Genomic DNA, 20,545 nt, shown 5'->3' with positions numbered 1-20,545 from the left:
ACCGCGGTTACACAAACCTGCCTGATGTGAGCACTCACATTCTCATTGAAGGCGCAACATTCTGAGCTGTGAAAACAGCTTTTTTGCCGGCTCTCTGTGAGATCGCGACCAGCGCTGTTTGTGCTGTAACACCAACACCAGCTTGAAGAGGCGTCTCCTGAAGAAGCAGACTCGTTTTCTTCTTTTGAAGTTTAACACTCTCAGAAGATTGTAGAGCAGGAACAGTAGAACCGCTCGGCTCCGAAGCAAAAGACAATATGTGACGCACCTGCTGCTCGTTATATGCTCACGCTGCAAGCAGAGCAGCTGATGCAATTATCGTATGCCAATATGAATTGGCTCGTTTTAATACACTCGAAGTAGATTGGTCTCTCAAGGCGATCCCAATTACGTTGTCACGTCAATGTTACGTCGAACGTGAGCGACTGAAAGGGAACTGATTGCCTTAAAAAAAAAAAAGTAAAGTGAAATTGGAATAGTATGTTGTACTGACAAATGCTTAGTATGGTTAACTTACACAAATGTTCTAGTTACTAAAAAAGAACTGAGAGTACTGAATAATTTACTTTACATAAAATGTAATTGTAAAATGTAATACAATGTAAATGTAAATGTAAAATGTAATTGTTAAGTCTGTGTGTGACTCAAACATGCATGGCCAATTGAAATATATTGCCACATATATAGAGGGATTATATCAACATAATTAAAAGATTCACAAGGTATTTATGACATATGTGTTAATAATAAAAAAATAAGAGATCATTATCTGATATGAAAAAATAGTTGTGTGTGTGCTATTTATTACTTTTCTTCCTTTGAAAGCAAATAACTGTGATGTATTGCTGCATTAATAGGACCAGAACTACAAATGAATGAAGGTCCAAGTGCCCAACCAAAGGGAACACGGATCACCATAATAGTGAGTTCAACCAAAAACAATTTAGGAAAAGTCAGCTTATGTGATGTTCTTTCAGATTTTTCAAATGAATTGACAATTCAACATTCGAAAAGACTTTGGGAAATCAGTGAATACAAACAGGATAACTGCAGAAGTGGAGGAAATAAGTGAAAAGACTATTAAGAATTGCCCCGTCTCCAAAACTTTTTTTTTTTTTTTGGCTTCACAAAATGGCCCTCAAACAATCAATTGATTAGTTAACTTTACTTAGTCTTAACATTTTGTATTCACATACTAAGCTTTTTTTACTCAAAAATCTCAAGTTTAGATTAATTGATTGGTTTCAGTGCCATTTTGTCAAGCAAAAAAAAGAAGGAAAAAAAAAACAAAAAAGTTAGACAGACTTTTCACTTATTTCCTCCACTTCTGCAGTTATCTTTCTCTAGTTACATTCACTGATTTCCCAAAGTCATCTTGAATGCTGAATTGTCAATACAACTGAAAAATTTGAGAGAACATCATATAAGCTGACTTCATAAATTAAAGGGACATTAAGTAGGAATTTCCCCCATCTAGTGGTGAAACTGTATTTTGCATTCAAACGAATAATGCTCTCCAGCGCCTCACTTTTTCAAATGCGCGTTGCATCTACGGTAGACGTTATGTACCAAAAAGCTATGACAGGATGTCTTATAATAGCACTTCGAGTTTTCCTTCGGGTGAACAGGTTTGTTATTTAAAACAAACTGAAACTTGAATCAACGAAAAAAAGAATGTTACAGTATAAATTACTGACTGTGAAAAACATTAACTATGGTAGTTAGTAGTAATGCCGCCTTTATTCGTTATATTTTTGAAGTACGTGCATTGTTAGATATCATCATCATCCGTGCCTTCTCTAACGTTACTTTACTCAGTAGCTGCTATTCATCAAAGAGCCTGTTTAACTTACTATGAATAGAATAGATAAATAGATATAACTATAAATGTTCTACTATCTATATAATAAAGTTCACAACCAAGCAATGAAAAATAAGCTTGTAATTAAGACCGTAACATTGACTTACCTGTCGAGAAGAAAGCAGCAGGCAACTTCAGCATCTCTTTTGAAAGCTTTCTCCTGCATTAGCGATCCCGACATTAACCCTTGTTTTTGTAATCTCCGGTCACGTTTCCTTTTACGGTCTATTTTGGACTTTTTCGATGACGAGGACTCCTTATCCTGTGACTCATATGTATGTATGAATGAACGGTGTATAAATAACCGTGCAGTGCAGCCTTTTAAACTTGCCGCGGCAGTGACAAGCGCCTCTCAACTGCTCTGCTCCTCCGCTTCTGCTGGCTTCAGTCACGTGACGCTGGCTCTGAACGAAACGCGTTGTGGAAACGCGTTGGCCTAGTACTTTTTGTCCCTCTCTGCTATTATAGTTTTTCAAGATGGCGGAACTACATGGAAGCCTCCGTGGACCTACCCGTCCCATGTATATAAAGATAATAAATTCTTCGTTTACGAGGATTAGTCTGATCATTGGCATAGGTATTTGTACACCATTGAGGGCATATTTATGAATAAAAATATTGATTTTAGATAATAAAATACCTAAAAAGCTACTTATTGTCCCTTTAATGTTGATTTTCCTAAAATGTTGTTTAACTCACCATTATGGTGATCAGTGTTTCATTTGGTTGGGCACTTTGAACTTAATTTATATTACTGTAATTCTCTTACTACTGATGCAGCAAGAAATCACAGTTATTTGGTTTCAGAGGGAGGGAAATAATAAAGAGGTTGTTTTTAAAAGGTGATTTAACTATATCATGTTGAATAATGATCCCTTAAAAAATGATTGCTAATGTCATAAAAACAGTCAAACTTTTATTTTGTTTGATATAACTCCCCTATATTTGTGACAATATCTTGCAATTGATCATTCTTGAGTCCCATAAAATCCACTTTATACACATTTAATTTGGATTGCTAATCATCCACAGTGGTCATTGGTGCTTGGACATAAATGATTGCTCCTTGCGGAAATATCTTTGGTTATTTATTAAAAAGTTCACCTGCTCAAGGATCCTGTCTTTTCTTGTCTCTGAGTTCATCTCAACATTACACAAATGAGAAAATGGACTATGACCTTCAGGAGGAAAAAAAAAAAATGAATAACTGATATCTGCATAATTTTGTATATTATACTGAAGTCATTGACCATTGTTGGCTTGAGTTCATTAAAAGACACCCACATAATTAAAACAGATATGTCATATTAACTGGACTTCTTCCTCATGTATATTTGGCACATTAAATAATATCAGTAAGTTTATAAATATTGAAAATTGTGAAATAAAACTATGTTGCAGCACTAAATACTTGCAAAAACAAGAGTAATAGTCATTCTTGTTTGACTAAAAAGAAACAAGGAAAGTTGATTTCAATGTGGTGTTATTAACGGTCATTAAGCCCACTCAACACGTTGATCTCACAGTGATCTCACCACGTGGTCACAACGTCAGCAATCTGAGTTCACAGTGATCTAAAAGTGTAACCTCACAGCGTTCTCACTGTGTGCTCAAACAATGACCACAATATGAGCTCATCCCAGCTAGAAATGTTATTGTTCTATGAATGTTTTGAGGGCATTATGTTATGTTCTTGTAATGTTTTCTGTAGCAATTTTATTTAATTTTTTACCAGAATGTTCTCCTAAAAGGGAGGATAACACACTCTAAAACATTTTAAACATGTTTAGTGATAACATTGATAGAACATTATCCCCTATCATTCTAAAGTTTTAGCGGGAAGTTTCCCAGCAGACACAGGACTAAACCTCTTAAAAGAGTTTGTTTGAAAGTAATACTTTGGTTTGGTCACCATTGTGGAGGTCAGTGTTTGCTTTAGTTGGGCTCTTTGGCCTTGGCTATTTGATGTTAGTTTTTCTCTGACTGCTGTAAGTGTTTGTTATAGCAAGATACAATGTGATCAAGTGTGTTGGCTACTTGTTGATAATAAATACAGTATATATATATATATATATATATATATATATATATATATATATATATATATATATATATATATATATATATATATATATATATATATTAGGGCTGGGAAAAGATTAATCGCGATTAATCGCATCCAAAATAAAAGTTTGTGTTTACATAATATATGTGTGTGTACTGTGTATAATTAAATTTGTATATATAAATACACACACATGCATGTATATATTTAAGAAAAATGTGTTATTTATATATAAAAAAATATATATTTATATATAATATAAATTATATATCAATAGATACAGCATATGTATGCAAATATTTCTTAAATATATACATGTATATATATATATATATATAGCTGCGAGCAGCGATTGCGGGCCCAAGCTGGTGGCACCGCCACCCTGGTGCCTTTAGTTACACTAAAGGCACCGGGGTGGCAGTGTCACCGGCTTGGGCCCAATTTATCAATGTAACAAAAAAAAAAAAAAAAAAAAAAAAAAAATATATATATATATATATATATATATATATATATATATATATATATATATATATATATATATATATATATATATATATATATATATATATATATATATATATCAGACAAGTAATATTCTCTGTCTTGTCACTTAAAAAAAAAAAAAAATATATATATATATATATATATATATATATATATATATATATATATATATATATAAATTATCCTCTTCACATGCGCAAAAATGTGCTTGGAAACATCACAGTTGAGCGGTGATTACTGTGAATAGTATGAATTGTACTACTGACTATTTAAACAGAGCAGTGTAATTTTTATATGTTAGTTTGACTATTTTATTATTATATTTTATTAGGCTATAATGAACAGGCTGCAATGTCAAAATTGCAATGCTGGAATATGTGTGTGTGTGTGTGTGTGTGTGTGTGTGTGTGTGTGTGGGGCGCGGGCGCGATTGAACAGTGGACACATAAAAACATACTCCGTCATTTTGTTCTAACCCTTTCATTGAGACAAACACAAACCTCAAGAATCAGTGCGTGAATCTCAATAACGGTGACATGCTTAATGCCGCAATGCATTCTGGGTGCATCATACAAAACTCATCAGTGGCTCCCAGAATGCATTGCGGCATAAAGCATGTCACTGTTATTGAGATTCACATGCTGATTCTTGAGGTATGAGTGTGTTTAAGTAAAACAGTAGTTCAAAATGCTTAGGTTTTTTTTATTATTATTATAATACGGATTTTCTTATGTAAACATTGTTGGATCTAATGCAATACTATAATCAATTGTATGAAATTGATAACACACATAATGGTCTAGAAAAAATCAGCTGATCAGAGCACTACATAATGATTATATTATTATTATTATTATCATCATCATCATCATCGAGTAGCTGACATAATCTGATCACATTTTATCTTACTGTTCTTGCCATAACAAACAGTTTCAACAGCCAGAGAAAAAACTAACATTAAAACATCAAAAGTCAAACTGACCAACTAAAGTAAACACTGATCAACGTAATGGTGACATCATCAAAAACTATTACTTTCAACAAATCATCAACATCTAAACCTCTGTTAATCTCAATAAGAACTTTTCCACACATATGACAGAAGTAAATCTAGTTAATAATAAGTGAAGCTGGTAATGCTGTTTGTGGAGTTGTTTAATGATGTTGGAGCCTGACATCTGATGTTTACACGTCAACCCAATTTTCATTTTCAACCAAAATGTGACGTCTGAGTGATGTTGGAGTCCATGTCCAATAACATTTCTAGCTGGGGTGACTCACATTGTGGCCATGATATGAGCACACAGTGAGAGAGCTGTGCGGTTACACTTTTAGATCACTGTGAACTCACATTGTGATCATATGGAGAGATCACTGTCAGATCAATGTGTTGACTGGGTGGCCAGCTTATTTGTATAGCATTTTTTACAATATATCTCAAAGCTGATTTACAGATGTTTTCGTGATAATGTAAATCTACTCTGACAGAAAATTACAAACAACTATATGAAGTATAAATATGTAGCTATACTATAATTTTAATTTAAACTATTCATTCAAATTAATTGTACATGTTTGTGTACGTTTGTAGTACTTACCCAAGTCATGGCACAGGCCAGCTATTTGAACACAAAGAATGTCTCGATTTGTAATGTTGAGCTCTGGCTGTTTCTCTTGCAAAATCTTGACCAGACATCCAGCTAAATATGCCACACTAACAAACACAAACAGTTTACTTTAAGAATAGATAGATAGATAGATAGATAGATAGATAGATAGATAGATAGATAGATAGATAGATAGATAGATAGATAGATAGATAGATAGATAATGTGTACATTCAGCTCTTCTAGATTATGTTTACATTAAAGTTAGATTTAATTATGCATTAAATAAATTGCATAATATATTTACATTACCCAATGGAGTGTTCAAAGCGGTTATGTGAGGCCCCAGGAAAGACCCAGTATCCCGCTCCAAGTTGTTTGATGTGACGGAGTCTCTGAAACTGAGGTGTATCAATGATCTTCACCAGCAGCGGGTGCAGCTCAATGTGACCATGAACAGAGTCATTAAACACCCCCTGTGGTGAAAATCAAGGTTTTAATGTTGTTTATGTGTCTATGTGTTTTTATTTTTATTTTTATATGCTTTAAGACAAACCATGTGCAAATTCATGTCAACACCATTGCTGAGGATTTTCTCCTTAAAACTGCAGTAAAAAAAATAAAATAATAATAATAAAATAATAATAATATTCTCGAAAACGCTGTTTGAAAAACTCTGTTGTTTCTTACGTCACAAACTACTTTGTAACCAATCACGTCAAAAGACTTTAAGATATCATTAACTATGCCGACTCTAAAGTAGGGATGCACCGAATGTTCGGCAACCGAAATTATTCGGCTGAAAATATAAAAAAAAGTGACCATCGCCTGCTATGCCTTCACTCTCCCTACAGAGTCAGACTGTCCCTACAGTGTATTTTCTTCAATCCAGAAAACTGCAACCTTACCATCACTGAATGGGCAACGATCAACTCTTGGCCTTCTCGGTACGTTCAGGATGCCGTGCTGTCCAGCGTGGCCTCAGCAGGCCCCAGGGCAGCTGGCTTCGACTCACAACAACCATGTGCTCATTCAGGAGAGAGAGGACTCTCTCAACCACAACAGCATCAAGGACAACCTCAGGAGTTCAATGTCTTCATTCAATGCGGACGAAGTCCATCGCAACTCCCATCATTTGCCCTGTGTTCTTTCTAGCCCAGGGCCGGCAGGCCACAATCTGCCCTCCAGCCATGAGGACAGCGTCGAAATAACCATGCAAGTTCATCATATCTTCTCCATCCAGTGGAGAAGAAAACGATTGCAACTTGTACAGTAACATATTTGACACTTACGGATCTATCAACGACTTCCATTTTCGACTGCTTCAAGAATTGTGTCCACTGCACAGACCATGCAAGTATCAATTTTAATGAGGTGCTCTGAAAATGATAAGCTGATAGTTCTTTTCATAGTTAAATAGATATTTTCCATAGTTCCATCTCCTGCTTCCGGTTCCATATCACTCAACATTTTACCTATGAATGTATTAGGGCTGGGCAATATATCGCAAGATATTGTTATGCGCATCTCGTCAGTAAAGCCGGTTCCTTGATTAGTAGTAAATCGAAACCGGAACCGGCTTTACTGACGAGATGCGCATAACAATATCGTGCGATATATCGCCCAGCCCTAGAATGCATGCATGTATGTATGTACACAGCAAAATCCCCAGTGTTAAATTAACACTCCTCAGTGTACATATGTGTCCACACTACAGAGTGTTAAAATTAACACTGAAGCAGTGTTGAAATTAAAGGGGCATTCGTGTTTATTCTGCCGGACTGTCTTCATCATCTGGGTCCAGCAGGGCGGGGATATGCAGCTCATTTACATTTAAGGTGGTACACACCAAAACAGCTCTTTTTAAAGGGGCATTCCACCCATTTGAACATTGTTTTTTATTTAAAGTGGGTCATATATGTAGTCGAAATGTAAAATCAATTTTGAATTTGGTGCCTTCGTGACCGAGGAAAGACAAAAAATAACTTCAGGACGCATTTGTATGAAAGACAACAACTCCCACAATGCACCACATTGCACAGCTCCGCAAGCCACTCCCACTAATCCAGAAAGTGCATATCTGCCTATAAGAGAAATCACTCTTCCGTCTACAAGGCTAGCTACCACCAGAGCTCTAAATTCATTTCACATTCACACAAAATGTCAAGTTAGTTGGCAAACTCATTAGTGCATTACTCCTCGTTTGTATTTCTTTCGAAAAGGTGAATTATTGCATGGTACCTGGATGTTCAGTCAGAACATATGCGGTGCGAAACTAGGATAGTTCTCAACACAAACGTCCGTGTCCTCGTCTGATTCAGAGATTTCGTCCAGGAGAAATTGTCATCGTTGAAATTCTTTGCCGCAGACGGACTCTATCTCTGTGTTCGTAGTTGCATCTTACAGTCTATGAGTTGCATAGTGAGATCACCGGCGCCACCAGTCCGCCCTAACTCGAGCCAGTCCGGGCTCCTCGTCCGCGGCAGGCAGGTCTTCTGCCTCGGCTGCTCTTCGCTATAATGCGGCTTGTAAAGGTAGCCACAAACACCTGATTCAAGCATCAGACTTCCGAAATCCTCTTCTTCTATATCATATTGAGCACTCTCCTCCGCTATTGTCATTACTTTACATCTGTCTCCACAGCGCCTGTTAGCTTAGCTTCAAACAAGATGGAGGATATCGCTTTCAGTTTCAGAGAGTAAAGTCCCACCCACTGATCTGTAATAGGTCTGTAGCGTGAGCGGGTTCCGCCCCCTGGGAAAGATGAGGAACTAGTGCTTGTAGTCTCAACAGAAATCCCCCCCTCTTACACTTCCTCCTACAATGACGCAAAATGACGATTTTTGCGTCATTGTAGGAGGAAGTGTAAAAGGTAAATAACGGATTTCTCCCGTCTCAGGGGAAAATGAGAGAGTGTTGCATGACCATTCAATAATATGACTGGGTTTCTAACAATGCAAAGCTTAATGCAAATGGGTGGAGTGTCCCTTTAATGAGATAATTAAGTGATTAATTAAGTGATGATTGGCCATTAGTGGTGACACCTGATGATAACAAGCAGACTCACTGAAGGAAAGAGAAACAAGAACAGAAAAAAGAGAAACACAAGAACTACTGACTTTGAACCATTACTGCACTTATTATTTTACCAGTTTGACTTTATTTCTGTCATACATCTACACACGGTCTTATTTAGATTTAACAGACATTTAGATGGTAATGTTTTATGGAATGTTTCGTTTCATGTCACCATTATGGTGGTCAGTGTTTGCTTTAGTTGGGCTCTTGACCCTTTACTTTTTAACATTAGTATTTCTCTGGCTGCTCCAACTCTGTGCTTATAGAGCATATGTGTTGTGGTAAGAGAAACTATGATTTGGGCTTTGTTTCCTGAAAACATTGCAAGCCTAATTTGATCGTATAGACAATTTGTTGCAGTTGGTCTGCAATCAAGTTAGGCTTAAGATGCTTTTGGAAATTCAGCCCTGGTTATTTTTCAATGATGAAATTACTAGTGTCTTGATTCAATGATGGCACCCATCATTATAAACTGATTATCCAAATGTTTTATTAATTTTTCACTACAGTAGTTACTTCCAGCAATGTTTTAAAGATCTGAAGGATTTAAAATCACACACAGACATCAATAATCTACATATGAATCTCAACAATGGTGACAATCAAACAAATGCTTAATGTTGCAATGCATGATGGGAGCTACCAATCAGAATGCATCAATGGCTCACATCATGCATTGCAGCATGAATAAATTATGCAGCTGAATTGTCCTGTAATTTTCATTGTTTTTTCTGTTGGCTTTTATTTTGCTATTGTTTTGTTCTGACTTTAGTAGCTTGTTTTGTGATGTTCAGAGTTGATCTGTTCGTCACTAGTTTGTTTATTGTCACCATTGTTGAGATTCATATGCTGATACTTGATGTCTGTGCGTTTAAACACAATAACTTCTTTGCTCAAAGTATTTTCAAAATTTTTGATATTGCTGTTGGATCTCAAACTGTAGAATCTCAGAGCTACAATCACCAATACTAAAATGAGACATCAAGAATTTTTATCATCAAAACATATTGTGAGCAGGTCATGTTTTCTCTTGCAGTAACAAATGTGCTTTATAAACACAGAGTTGTAGCAACCAGAGAAAAACTAATATTAAAAAATGAAAAGTGTCAAGAGCCCAACTAAAGCAAACACTGAACACCATAATGGTAACTTGAAAAGAAAAATCCCATAAAATATTACCGTCTAAACTTCTGTTGACTCTCAAGAACTTTTGTCGATGTATGACAGAAATAAAGTCAAACTGGTAATAATAAGTGCAACAATGTGTAATGACTCGAAGTCAGTAGTTCTTGTGTTTCTCTTTTTTCTGTTATTGTTTTTTCTCTTTCCGTCAATGATTCTGCTTATTAACATCAGGTGTCACCACTAATAGCCAATCATCACTTAATTAATCACTTAATTATTGCATTAACTTCAACACTGCTTCAGTGTTAACTTAATTATCTCATTAACTTCAACACTGCTTCAGTGTTAATTTTTAACACCCTGTAGTGTGGACACATATAAACACTGAGGAGTGTTAATTTAACACTGGGGATTTTGCTGTGTAGTTCTTGTGTTTCTCTTTTTTTATGTTATGGTTGTTTCTCTGTCCTTCAGCAGTTCTGCTTGTTATTAAACACTGGGGATTTTGCTGTGTACAAGCTATAGGGCTCACAAGTTCCCAAATGTCTTAAAATAAAACTGTACACCCACACCTTAAGTTTTATATAATGTTTTCCCCTTTAAACAGTCATGGGAATGCAAAGTGACATTATGCTAAAATTAACTATTACAATATGATTAAATACACAAGTAATTTTCTTACCTTCACTAGTTTATTTGAATGGTCCAAGTAGTCATTTGTGATGTTTTCCAATTCATCCTTTAAAGTCTCACAAAACCCCTCAAGTTCTGGAAGGTATGACATTTTATATCCTCATTGTCAGTAATATATTAAATAATTTTAATTTTCTCAGTTTGTAAAAACAAGCAAAAATATTTAGTAATGTATTTACAAAAGATAGGGCAAGACTCCACACTGTAAAAAAAAAACCTTTGAAATTTAATCAGCAGCTGTGGTTGCCAGTATTTTACTGTAAAAAAATATCATAGCAACCTTTTATGTTTTATGGTACACTGTTAGACCTTACCAGGCTTTTTTACAGTAAAATACTGGCAACACTGTTGCCAGTAATTTACTGATAATTGTACAGTTATTTACTGTAATTTACAGTATGCACTAAATTAAAACTCGAGTTAACTAATTTCACTTACAGAAACATACTCGGTTATTAACGTAACCTCAGTTCCCTGAGAGTAGGGAACGATTATTGCTTAGCTATACGCAGTGGGAACTCCTTTCCTCGAGAATATTGAAGCTTATATTTAAAAAACAGTGTAGCTGCACAGCGAGCACAGAGAGTGTCTAGCTCGCCCATTGGCTGTGCTGCAGCAACTGCACACCCAATGGCGAGGTGCCTTTTGATGCGCGAACCAATCAAGCGACTGCGTGCCAACGCACGTCAGAGACCACAAAATGGGCGGGGCTTATGGCTATAAGAGAGCCCGAATTCGCCATTATAGCAGGTTTAAATCGACTGAAGCAACAAACTTGCCATGTTATTATAGTGTGGCCGGCTACGCAATACTCGTTCCCTACTCTCAGGGAACCGAGGTTACGTTAGTAACCGAGTACGTTCCCTTTCGAGAATGGTCACTTCGTATTGCGTAGCTATATGCAGTGGGGACGCAATGTAACACGCCGCACTATTAGCAACTGTCTGCACATCTGGAGCCTAGGGAACCACCCCGAGGGTCCCAGAACAAGACAAAAAAAAAAAAGACAAAAAAAAAGTGACAGAACCAGACCTGAGTCAGGTTTTATAAATTAGGGGATAAATTTCCTTCTTAATAGTAATATGTTAGACTGATAGGACCGGACACCGTCGGGTCCAAAATCATATAGAGAGGACTCGAGTCTGCAGGCAAGGAACCTCCATGTTATAAAATCTTACAAATGTGGACAGCAAGGACCAGCCGGCAGCTGGTACCCCAGAAGACCAAGCCCATGAAGAGGCCATGCCTCTAGTGGAGTAGGCTCTAGTGCCTATGGGGCAAACCTGACCCACCGAGGCGTATGCTAGCGAGATGGTGTCCACCATCGTTCTTCGAGGGGGGAAGAGCTGATAATGTGATCACCTGCACTCTGAATGGAGTTGAGAGCACTTTAGGTACATAACCATGTCTCGGTTTGAGTGTGACTCTGGAGTCACCAACCCCATACTCCAAGCAAGAAGGGCTCACAGAGAGTACCTGCAGATCTCCCACTTGCTTAACTGATGCCAGGGCCAGCAGGAGAGCAGTTTTCAGCGAAAGTGGCTTAAGATCAGCTGACTGCAGCAGCTCGAATGGGGGACCCTTCAGGGCCCCAAGGACTGTGGAAAGGCCCCAGGCTGGTATAGAAGGGGGCTTGGAGGGATTCATCCTCCTGGCTCCTTTGAGAAAACGAACGACAAGGTTGTTTCTCCCCAGTGATTGGCCAGCCACAGGAGCATGGTAGGCTGCTATGGCTGCCACATACACTTTGAGCGTGGATGGAGAGCGACCCACATCCAGCAGCTCTTGCAGGAAGGGGAGTACCACTGATACCTCACATGACTGAGGTTCAAAGTGTCTAGCTGTGCTAGAGAACACAGAGAACACTGGCCACTTTAGGGCATAGAGGCGCCTAGTAGTTGGGGCACTGACCTCAGTGATAGTATTCAAGACCTTCTCAAGGAGGGCCCACAGGTTGGGGCGAGGGTGCCAAATAGCCCGGTTTGCCTGTGTGAGGAGATCCTTCCTCACTGGCACAGGCCAGGGGACTTCGTCCGTCATCTGAGCCAGCTCTGGAAACCACGCTTGGGATTTCCGGAGGGGGGCCACTAGGAGGACTTGGCATCCACTCTTTCTGACCCGTTAGATGACCTGAGGGATCATGGAGATGGGGGGAATGCATAGAGAGGGCGACTGGGCCACGGATGGGCCAGTGCGTCCCTGTTCTTCAAAAAGAAAACTGCGCAGTGAGTGTTGATTCTTGAGGCAAAGAGGTCGACCTCGGCCTCTCCGAATACACTCTATATCAGAAGTGTTGTCTCGAGATAGCATGTCCGCACCCAAAATTCTGGATGCCAGGGACGTGAGCAGATCTCATAGAGCGCAGGTTGGCTTGTGCCTAGAGAAGGAGGTTTCTGGCCATGGTATACAGGTTGCCCGACCTGAGACTGCCCTGGCGATTTATATAGGACACCACTGACATGTTGTCCGTGCGGACTAAGACGTGGTGTCCCCTGAGGTCTGGCAGAAATGCTTTCAGGGCTAAACAAACTGCTCTCATTTCCAGGCAGTTGATATGTAAGCTCTTCTCCGGGCTAGGGCTGTCGCGGTGAAGGATTTTCCCTTGCAGTGATTTTGAGTCGCTCAATAGCGTGATATGCGGTTTTAGCGCCATTTATTTATTTATTTATTTATTTATTTATTTATATTTATTTCTTGCTATATAAATAAGTGTTACGATGTGGTCAGCATGCACAGAAACAAGTACATTTTCAGTAACCAATGTAACCGAAACTAAACAGCATCTCTGTGCATTCAGCGCACAGTTACAGTGGGAACAGACTGTCTTTGTATTATCAGACTGTCTTTGGAGTCATTATAACCGTTCATTCAATGAACACGTTCAAAAACACTGCTTCATTAAAAGATAGTAATGAAACAAGTTGTTAATTATTTTTAACTTTGAGTTCCACTTTTCAAGGCTCAGCTGACCAGCAATGCGTCGCGTGGGTAACACTGAAGCTGATGCGATTCAATGCGTGACTCTCTGATTTTTGTTTCCCGCAGCTTCCTCGCGCTGTGGAATGCTGACCAGCGCTGTCGCTGATGCCATTCATGGTAAATGCCCTTAAACGTTAAAAGGATGACACGACATATTTCACTTTCCTTGGACACAGCAACCTTTTCACGAATCTATATGACTTGACCTCAAAGACAGACGCAGGTAATCGCACGCGCTCAGTCGATCACTCTCATTCACTGTCTGTTTAGGCTCAAGTGCAAATCCACGAAGCCTCTGTACAAATCACCATGATAAAAACAGTCTCGTTATCATTATTAACTTATTTAACATGCAATACACATGCACGAAGTTTAAAACAAGAAGGGTATTGCCTTATGAAAAAAGAAAACACACGAATATCGCGGTTGCTGCGGTTACTTGCATTCCTCTGGAGACAGGCTTGTCCTCGTGTAGCACCCCGCAACATAGGTTGAAGGCATCTGTGAAAACTACCTTTCTCCTGGAGGCCACACCCATGGTCACGCCTGACTGGTACCAGTTCTGGGCTTGCCAGGGAACCAGGGCCCTTAAACAGCCATGATTCACCGTAATGTGCAGGCTGCTTGACTGCAACGCATGGGCTGGCACACGGCGCTTGAGCCAGTGCAGGCTGCTTGACTGCAACGCATGGGCTGGCACACGACGCTTGAGCCAGTGCTGAAGAGGGCGCATATGCAGTAATCCTAGGCGGAGTACTGACGATGCTGCGGCCATGAGACAGAGAAGTCTTTAAATCTTCCTGAGGGGCGTGCGCGTGGGGGTCTGCGAGCAAATTGAAGAGAGTAAACTCGCTTTATAGATGGCTTGCCAGGCCTGGGGGCTAGTGTTTGAAAGATTTTTGGGGTTGGGCCACCTAACGCAGGGGGACCTAACACCCTTGTGTTGTGTTTTGTGCACACATTCTCTATCGGGCTGGCTGGACAGACTTGCACCCTGGGCAGAGAGTGACAACTGGGGTGGGCCGCCTAGTGAAGGGGGACCGGGAACCCTTGTGTTGTGTGTTTGAAATATACTCTTTATGTGCTTTATTTGGATCGCTGTAAAAACATTGTTGGTTTGTAGGGGCGCGTGCAGTGCAGCGGGCCCAACCTCTACAGTACAGAAATCTGCAGCCGCCTGAGCTGAACAGGGAGCTGGGAGATTTAAATGAGCTTTTTTCGAGGGTGGTCCGGCTAGTGCGAGACTCAGAGCCTCTCTTTTTTCCCCTGTTGCTAGGAGGTCTTCGGAGGCCTAGGGTCCAACACAATGCTGGGTCGGGGGCCCTGGCACCGAGGCAGCGGGTAGCGCTTAGCTGGCCGTGATTGATGATGGGTATCAGCCGCAGGGCGGGGCTGAGGGACCCGAGGCACTGGCTTTGCTGGCTGAGAAGGCGGCGTGGTCTTGGGCCGACTCAAAGCAGAGCTGGAGCGCTTTGGCAGAGCTGGAGCGACTTAAGTGTCGCATAGCTTTGGACGACTTTTGTGCTTCGGTCTACCTCTCTGAAAATCCCTTCACCGCCAGACCAAAGAGACCGATGCTGGAGACAAGAACATCGAGGAAAGCCATCCTTTCCGTTTCCTTGATGTCGGTGAGGTTCAGCCAGAGGTGGCGCTCGAGCACGACGAGGTTAGCCATGCTTTTGCCGATAGCCTGAGCAGTAGCCTTCATATCATGCAGTGCTAGGTCTGTGGCGCTGCGAAGGTCGCGAAAAGCCTCATGGTCTGGGCCAGACTCGACCATGGTTTGGAGAAGTTTGGCCTGAAAAACCTGCAACACCGCCATGGTGTGCAGGGCCGATGCAGCCTGACCGGAAGCTGAAAAAGCACGTCCGGCGAGGGCCGAGGTGTTAAGGCAGTCGCTTGATTGATTCGCACATCAGAGGCGCCTCGCCATTGGGTGTGCAGTTGCTGCAGCACAGCCAGAGGTGGAAAGTCCAGGGGTCAGAAAGTAAAAGTCCTGCCATATGTTTATTCCACCCATGAATTCACACAGCAATAACTCCAGTGTTAAATGAACTCTCCTGGGAGTTTATTTGGCTCCAGACTCAAGAGTGTTAAAGTTAATGAGATAATTTAGTGATTGATTGAGTGATGATTGACCATTATTGAAGACACGTGATGTTAACAAGCAGAAAATCTCATGTTTAATTTGTATCACCATTATGGAGATCAGTGTTGGATTTAGTTGGGCTCTTGACCCTTAAACTGTTAATGTTAGGTTTTGTTTGGCTGTTATATTTGAGTTATAACTCTCCGATGAACAAAGAGAAAAGCCGATCAGGTGGTGTTGGTTAAGTTTTGACATAATCATCATTTGACCTGAATCACAAAACTCATTTAGAGAGTTAGGTTTACCTTGTTGATTACAGCAGCCTGTGATTCTACAGTATACTATTATCAGCATTTTCAATATAAAACGTTTTCTTAAAAGGTGTTCTGATCAAAATAATTTGAAGAAGTATTTTATTTGAACACAGACACATCAACAATCAGCCTGTGATTCTCAACAATGGTGACAATAATAAAGCATGTTGCAGTGCATTCTGGGTGTCACCAATCAAAACTCATTCATGGCTCCCATCATGCATTGCGGTATAAATAAATTATGATCTGAATTGTCTTAGTAATTTCCTTTTCCTAATTGAATATTTATTTTGTCACCATTGTTGAGAATCATACACTGAATCTTGATGTCTGTGTGTGCCTTAAAGAAAGATTGTAATTATATCAGATTGTAATGTATATATATCAGAACAACTTTTAAGAAATCATTTGGATTATATTGAAAAAATCTGTATCTTATTCTGTAGAATCACTGTGATGCTGTACTGACAAATATACATTAAAGTCAGAGATTAGACTCTAAATGAGATCAGTGATTCAGGTCAAATGATGATGTTAAAATATAACCAACACCACCTGTTCACCTTTTCTCTTTCTTCATCTGGCTGGTATAACTCAGTTACAGCAGCCAAACAAAATCTAAAGTTAAACATTTAAAGGTGAACTGCCCAACTAAATCAAACAATGATCTCCATAATGGCAACTAAAACTGTGATTTTTCTCCTTCAGTGATTCTGCTTGTTAACATCAGGTGTCTTCAATAATGCTCAATCATCACTCAATCAATCACTTAATTAGCTCATTAACTTTAACATTCTTGAGTCTGGAGCCAAATAAACTCCCAGGAGAGTTCATTTAACACTGGAGTTTTTGCTGTGCAGCTGATTTCACTAATTAGCTCTCTCTCCTGCTGAATTAGCAGATCCAGGTGATTGGAACAAAATACTGAGGAGGACTTTTACTTTCTGAACCTGGACTTTACACCTCTGCTAATAACTTTTGAACCTCTGAATTGTTCCTCTGATTCCTTGGCTCAAGTTGATTCGATTGCACCATATGACATCATTTTCTGTCTTGAAAACGTTTCCGCCATTTAGAATTTTCCGAAAAACCCACTTTTTCTAAATCCCCCAAGGCCGTTGCTCCGATTTTCACGAAAATTTAAACAGATCATCTCCAGACCATGACGACAAAAAGTCAAGTTGATTTTTCAAGCCGTTCTCGAATAAAACGCAAACAAATTTTATGTATCGCTTGTGAAAACAGACATAAGGCTGTATTTCCTCAAAGCTTTATCGCAGTGTTTCCCAACCCTGCTCCTGAAGGACCCCCAACACTGCAAGTTTTCATTGTCTCCCTAATCAAACACACCTGATTCAACTCATCAGCTCATTAGAAGAAACTCTAGGACAGGTATGGGCAAATGCTGTCCTGGAGGGCCTCTGTCCTGCAGAGTTTAGCTCCAACCCTGATAAACTCTCCTGTCTGTAGCTTTCTAGTAATCCTGAAGACATTGATTAGCTGGTTCAGGTGTGTTTGATTAGGGTCCCAGATAGACAGCAACCATCAACATAATGTTAATGTGTCAATGTTAACTGTATTGAATCAACATCTCTTTTGCTCCAGCAATTAATGTTAAAGGGGGGGTGAAACACTCAGTTTCAGTCAATCTCATGTTAATCTTGAGTACCTATAGAGTAGTATTGCATCCTTCATATCTCCAAAAAGTCTTTAGTTTTATTATATTTATAAAAGAAAGGCTGTACCGAGTCTTTCCGGAAAAAAAACGAGCGGCTGGAGGCATGCCGTGTGGGCGGAGCTAAAGAATCACGAGTGTTTGTGGTTTTACAATAAACAAACAGACAACTACAGTGTAAACAAATGTAAACAAATGTATTTAAACACATACACACACACCATACATCGCATGCTCCATAGATACATTAACTATACGTGATCATGTTGTTTACTTGCTGTGCTTACGCTCCGATAGCTAACAACACACAGACATTTGAAGCAGTTTTACTCACCGCCTGCGGTAAGTTACCAACGCACGACCGTGAACCTTTATCGTTGGGACTGCTCCATCCTTAAGCATTAGACGATCTGCAAATCCGGCGTCGAACTGGGCCTTGTTTATAAAACGATCATCGTCGAAATGCAGGGAACAAACAAGAACACTTGCACAACTCCGTTGATGCTCTGGAAAAACAAACTCCATCCACTAGTCCCTTAACGCTGGGTTCTTTGGGAATCAGTGCAGGGTTATCTGGCCATGGCAACCAAAAACACACTTCTTTTGGTGACATTGTTTTATTTCTTTAAGTCCTTTGACTGGAGCGCAGCCGATGACTTCCCTAAAGCTGAGCACAGCGCTTTGATGGGCATACTGCTTTCGCTCTCTCTCGCTCTGGTCTACGGGTGCGCGCGCGCCCTTCCGGGAGAAGTGCCCTTAGGACCCGTATAAGGAAATTCCGCCCCATCTGACATCACACAGGCCCATACTCGAAAAAAAACTTTCCGAAACTTGTGAAAAACCGGAAGGAGTATTTTTGGAACAGAAATACTCCATCAAACGTACAACTTAATTTTTTAAACTTTGTCCATGTTTAGCATGGGAATCCAACTCTTTAACAGTGTAAAAAACTCAGTATGCATGAAATAGCATTTCACCTCCCCTTTAACATTTTTTTTGTAAATTTTATCCATAAATCAATGGTGATGGCATTGAGTCAATGTGATGTTGGTTCAACATCATGCTTGCACTCTCAGAAAATGAAACACAACAACTATAACTTACTTAAAGCCACACAGCCTAAAATCAACTGCAAGTAAAATGTTTTAAAACGTTTGGTCACCATTAATGTGATCAGTGTTTGCTGTAGTTGGACAGTTTGACTCTTGGCTTTTATGTTTGTTTCTGATCTTTGCAGATGTGTTTACCAAAACATCATTTGTTGCAAAGAAAGCCAGAAACAAAGATAATCAGGTGAAACAGTTTTCAGCATAATTAGAAGTAGAATAGTTTATTAATTTTCCACCACAACAACAAAAGTGGTTATTGCTTTCTTGCAACAAATCAAACATTCAGAATTTTGATTTTTCAATACATAGTAGGAAATATCTTTTTTAGACACACAGACATTAAGAATCAGCATACGAATCTCAACAATGGTGACATGCTTCATGCCAATGCATGCTGGTTCTCTTACGAGAGGTTCTCTCGTATTGCGCAAGTTGCTTACGCTATGGGTAAAGTAATCTTTTCTCGAGATATGAAGCCAAAAAATTATCCTTAATTTTTGTATTTATTGTCAACGCAGTGCAGCAGCTAGCAGACCTAGAGCAAGCTATCTAGCGCGCTCATTGGCTGCCCTGCGGCAACTGCAGCAGCCTACCACTGAGTCCTGCGTGACGTCACGTCCAATGTGGGGGCTTTGCGCCCGCACGCGTCACAGCCCGCCAAAAGGGGGGTGGCTTAGTGTATAAAAGGACGGGCTCAGGGGCATGCTTCCCTGATTTCCATCTCTTCAGCGAAGCAATCCGCATCGCTGGCCTTTGAGAGAAGCCGCCGCCGTCGAAGCAAGCGACCAGCAAGCTAAGGACAGCGCCTAGGAAGCCGGTCGTTTTTGCCGCCTCCAGCCATCCGTGCCTGCTGCGCTATCCGGCGACAGTATCCTTTTTTTGCTTATCTGTTCACCGCTGCGACACACCCTTCTAAAAGAGCGCGAGGCGTTTGTTACAAAATGCCTCGCATTTCCTGTGGCTCTTGCAGAGCCCCGCTCAGCGCCAGAGACCGCCATGTGATCTGCGCTCCCTGCCTAGGACGAGTACACGCAGCCCTCGCTCTGTCTACGGGAGGCTGCGTATACTGCGAAGAACTAACAATGTCGACCCTGCGGGCTCGACTTGACATGTTCAACGCTGAAGCTGTCACTCCGCCTGCCTCTGGTGGGCCGCGCAAGAAGAAGCGCCGCTCCCAGAGACCACCGGAGCCCCGAAGGGGCCTTGAAGTGCTCACCAGAGCCTTTCCCTCGAGCCTCGCCTTCTCCCTCTCCGCCCCTCCTCCCCGATGCACAGCTGCCGGCTTCCGCCCTCACTGCCGTTGCCTCAGGGGATGAAGCGGATGGAGTAGCTAACGGTGACAGCTGTTCCCTCCCGGCCTCGGACAGTGAAGAGTGGTCCAGATTGCTCCGCTCCGCCTCCTCTTCGACCCAGGAGCCTGGCCGAGCCCGGGCCAGCGTGGAC

General features: G+C 40.4%; 2 protein-coding genes across 2 annotated transcripts in view; one reads left to right on the top strand and one right to left on the bottom strand.

Annotated features, from left to right (window-relative positions):
• The window catches only part of LOC311077566 (uncharacterized protein), a 578,304-nt gene that overhangs the window by 258,453 nt on the left and 299,306 nt on the right, over positions 1-20,545 (top strand). The gene's annotated exons all lie outside the window — the stretch shown is intronic.
• The window catches only part of LOC311077573 (deoxynucleoside triphosphate triphosphohydrolase SAMHD1-like), a 52,117-nt gene that overhangs the window by 21,879 nt on the left and 9,693 nt on the right, over positions 1-20,545 (bottom strand). Inside the window, exons 3-6 of the mRNA XM_084106104.1 lie at positions 10,926-11,011; positions 6,353-6,516; positions 6,032-6,147; positions 2,966-3,039 (exon numbers count right to left, since the gene is read on the bottom strand). Of these exons, the coding sequence (XP_083962230.1) occupies positions 2,966-3,039; positions 6,032-6,147; positions 6,353-6,516; positions 10,926-11,011 (440 nt within the window). The remainder of the gene's footprint in view (positions 1-2,965; positions 3,040-6,031; positions 6,148-6,352; positions 6,517-10,925; positions 11,012-20,545) is intronic.

The sequence above is a fragment of the Abramis brama genome, assembly GCF_963993115.1.
Source record: "Abramis brama genome assembly, chromosome: 2".
NCBI classification, from domain to species: Eukaryota; Metazoa; Chordata; class Actinopteri; order Cypriniformes; family Leuciscidae; genus Abramis; species Abramis brama.
This window is presented reverse-complemented; position numbering and strand designations above follow the sequence as displayed.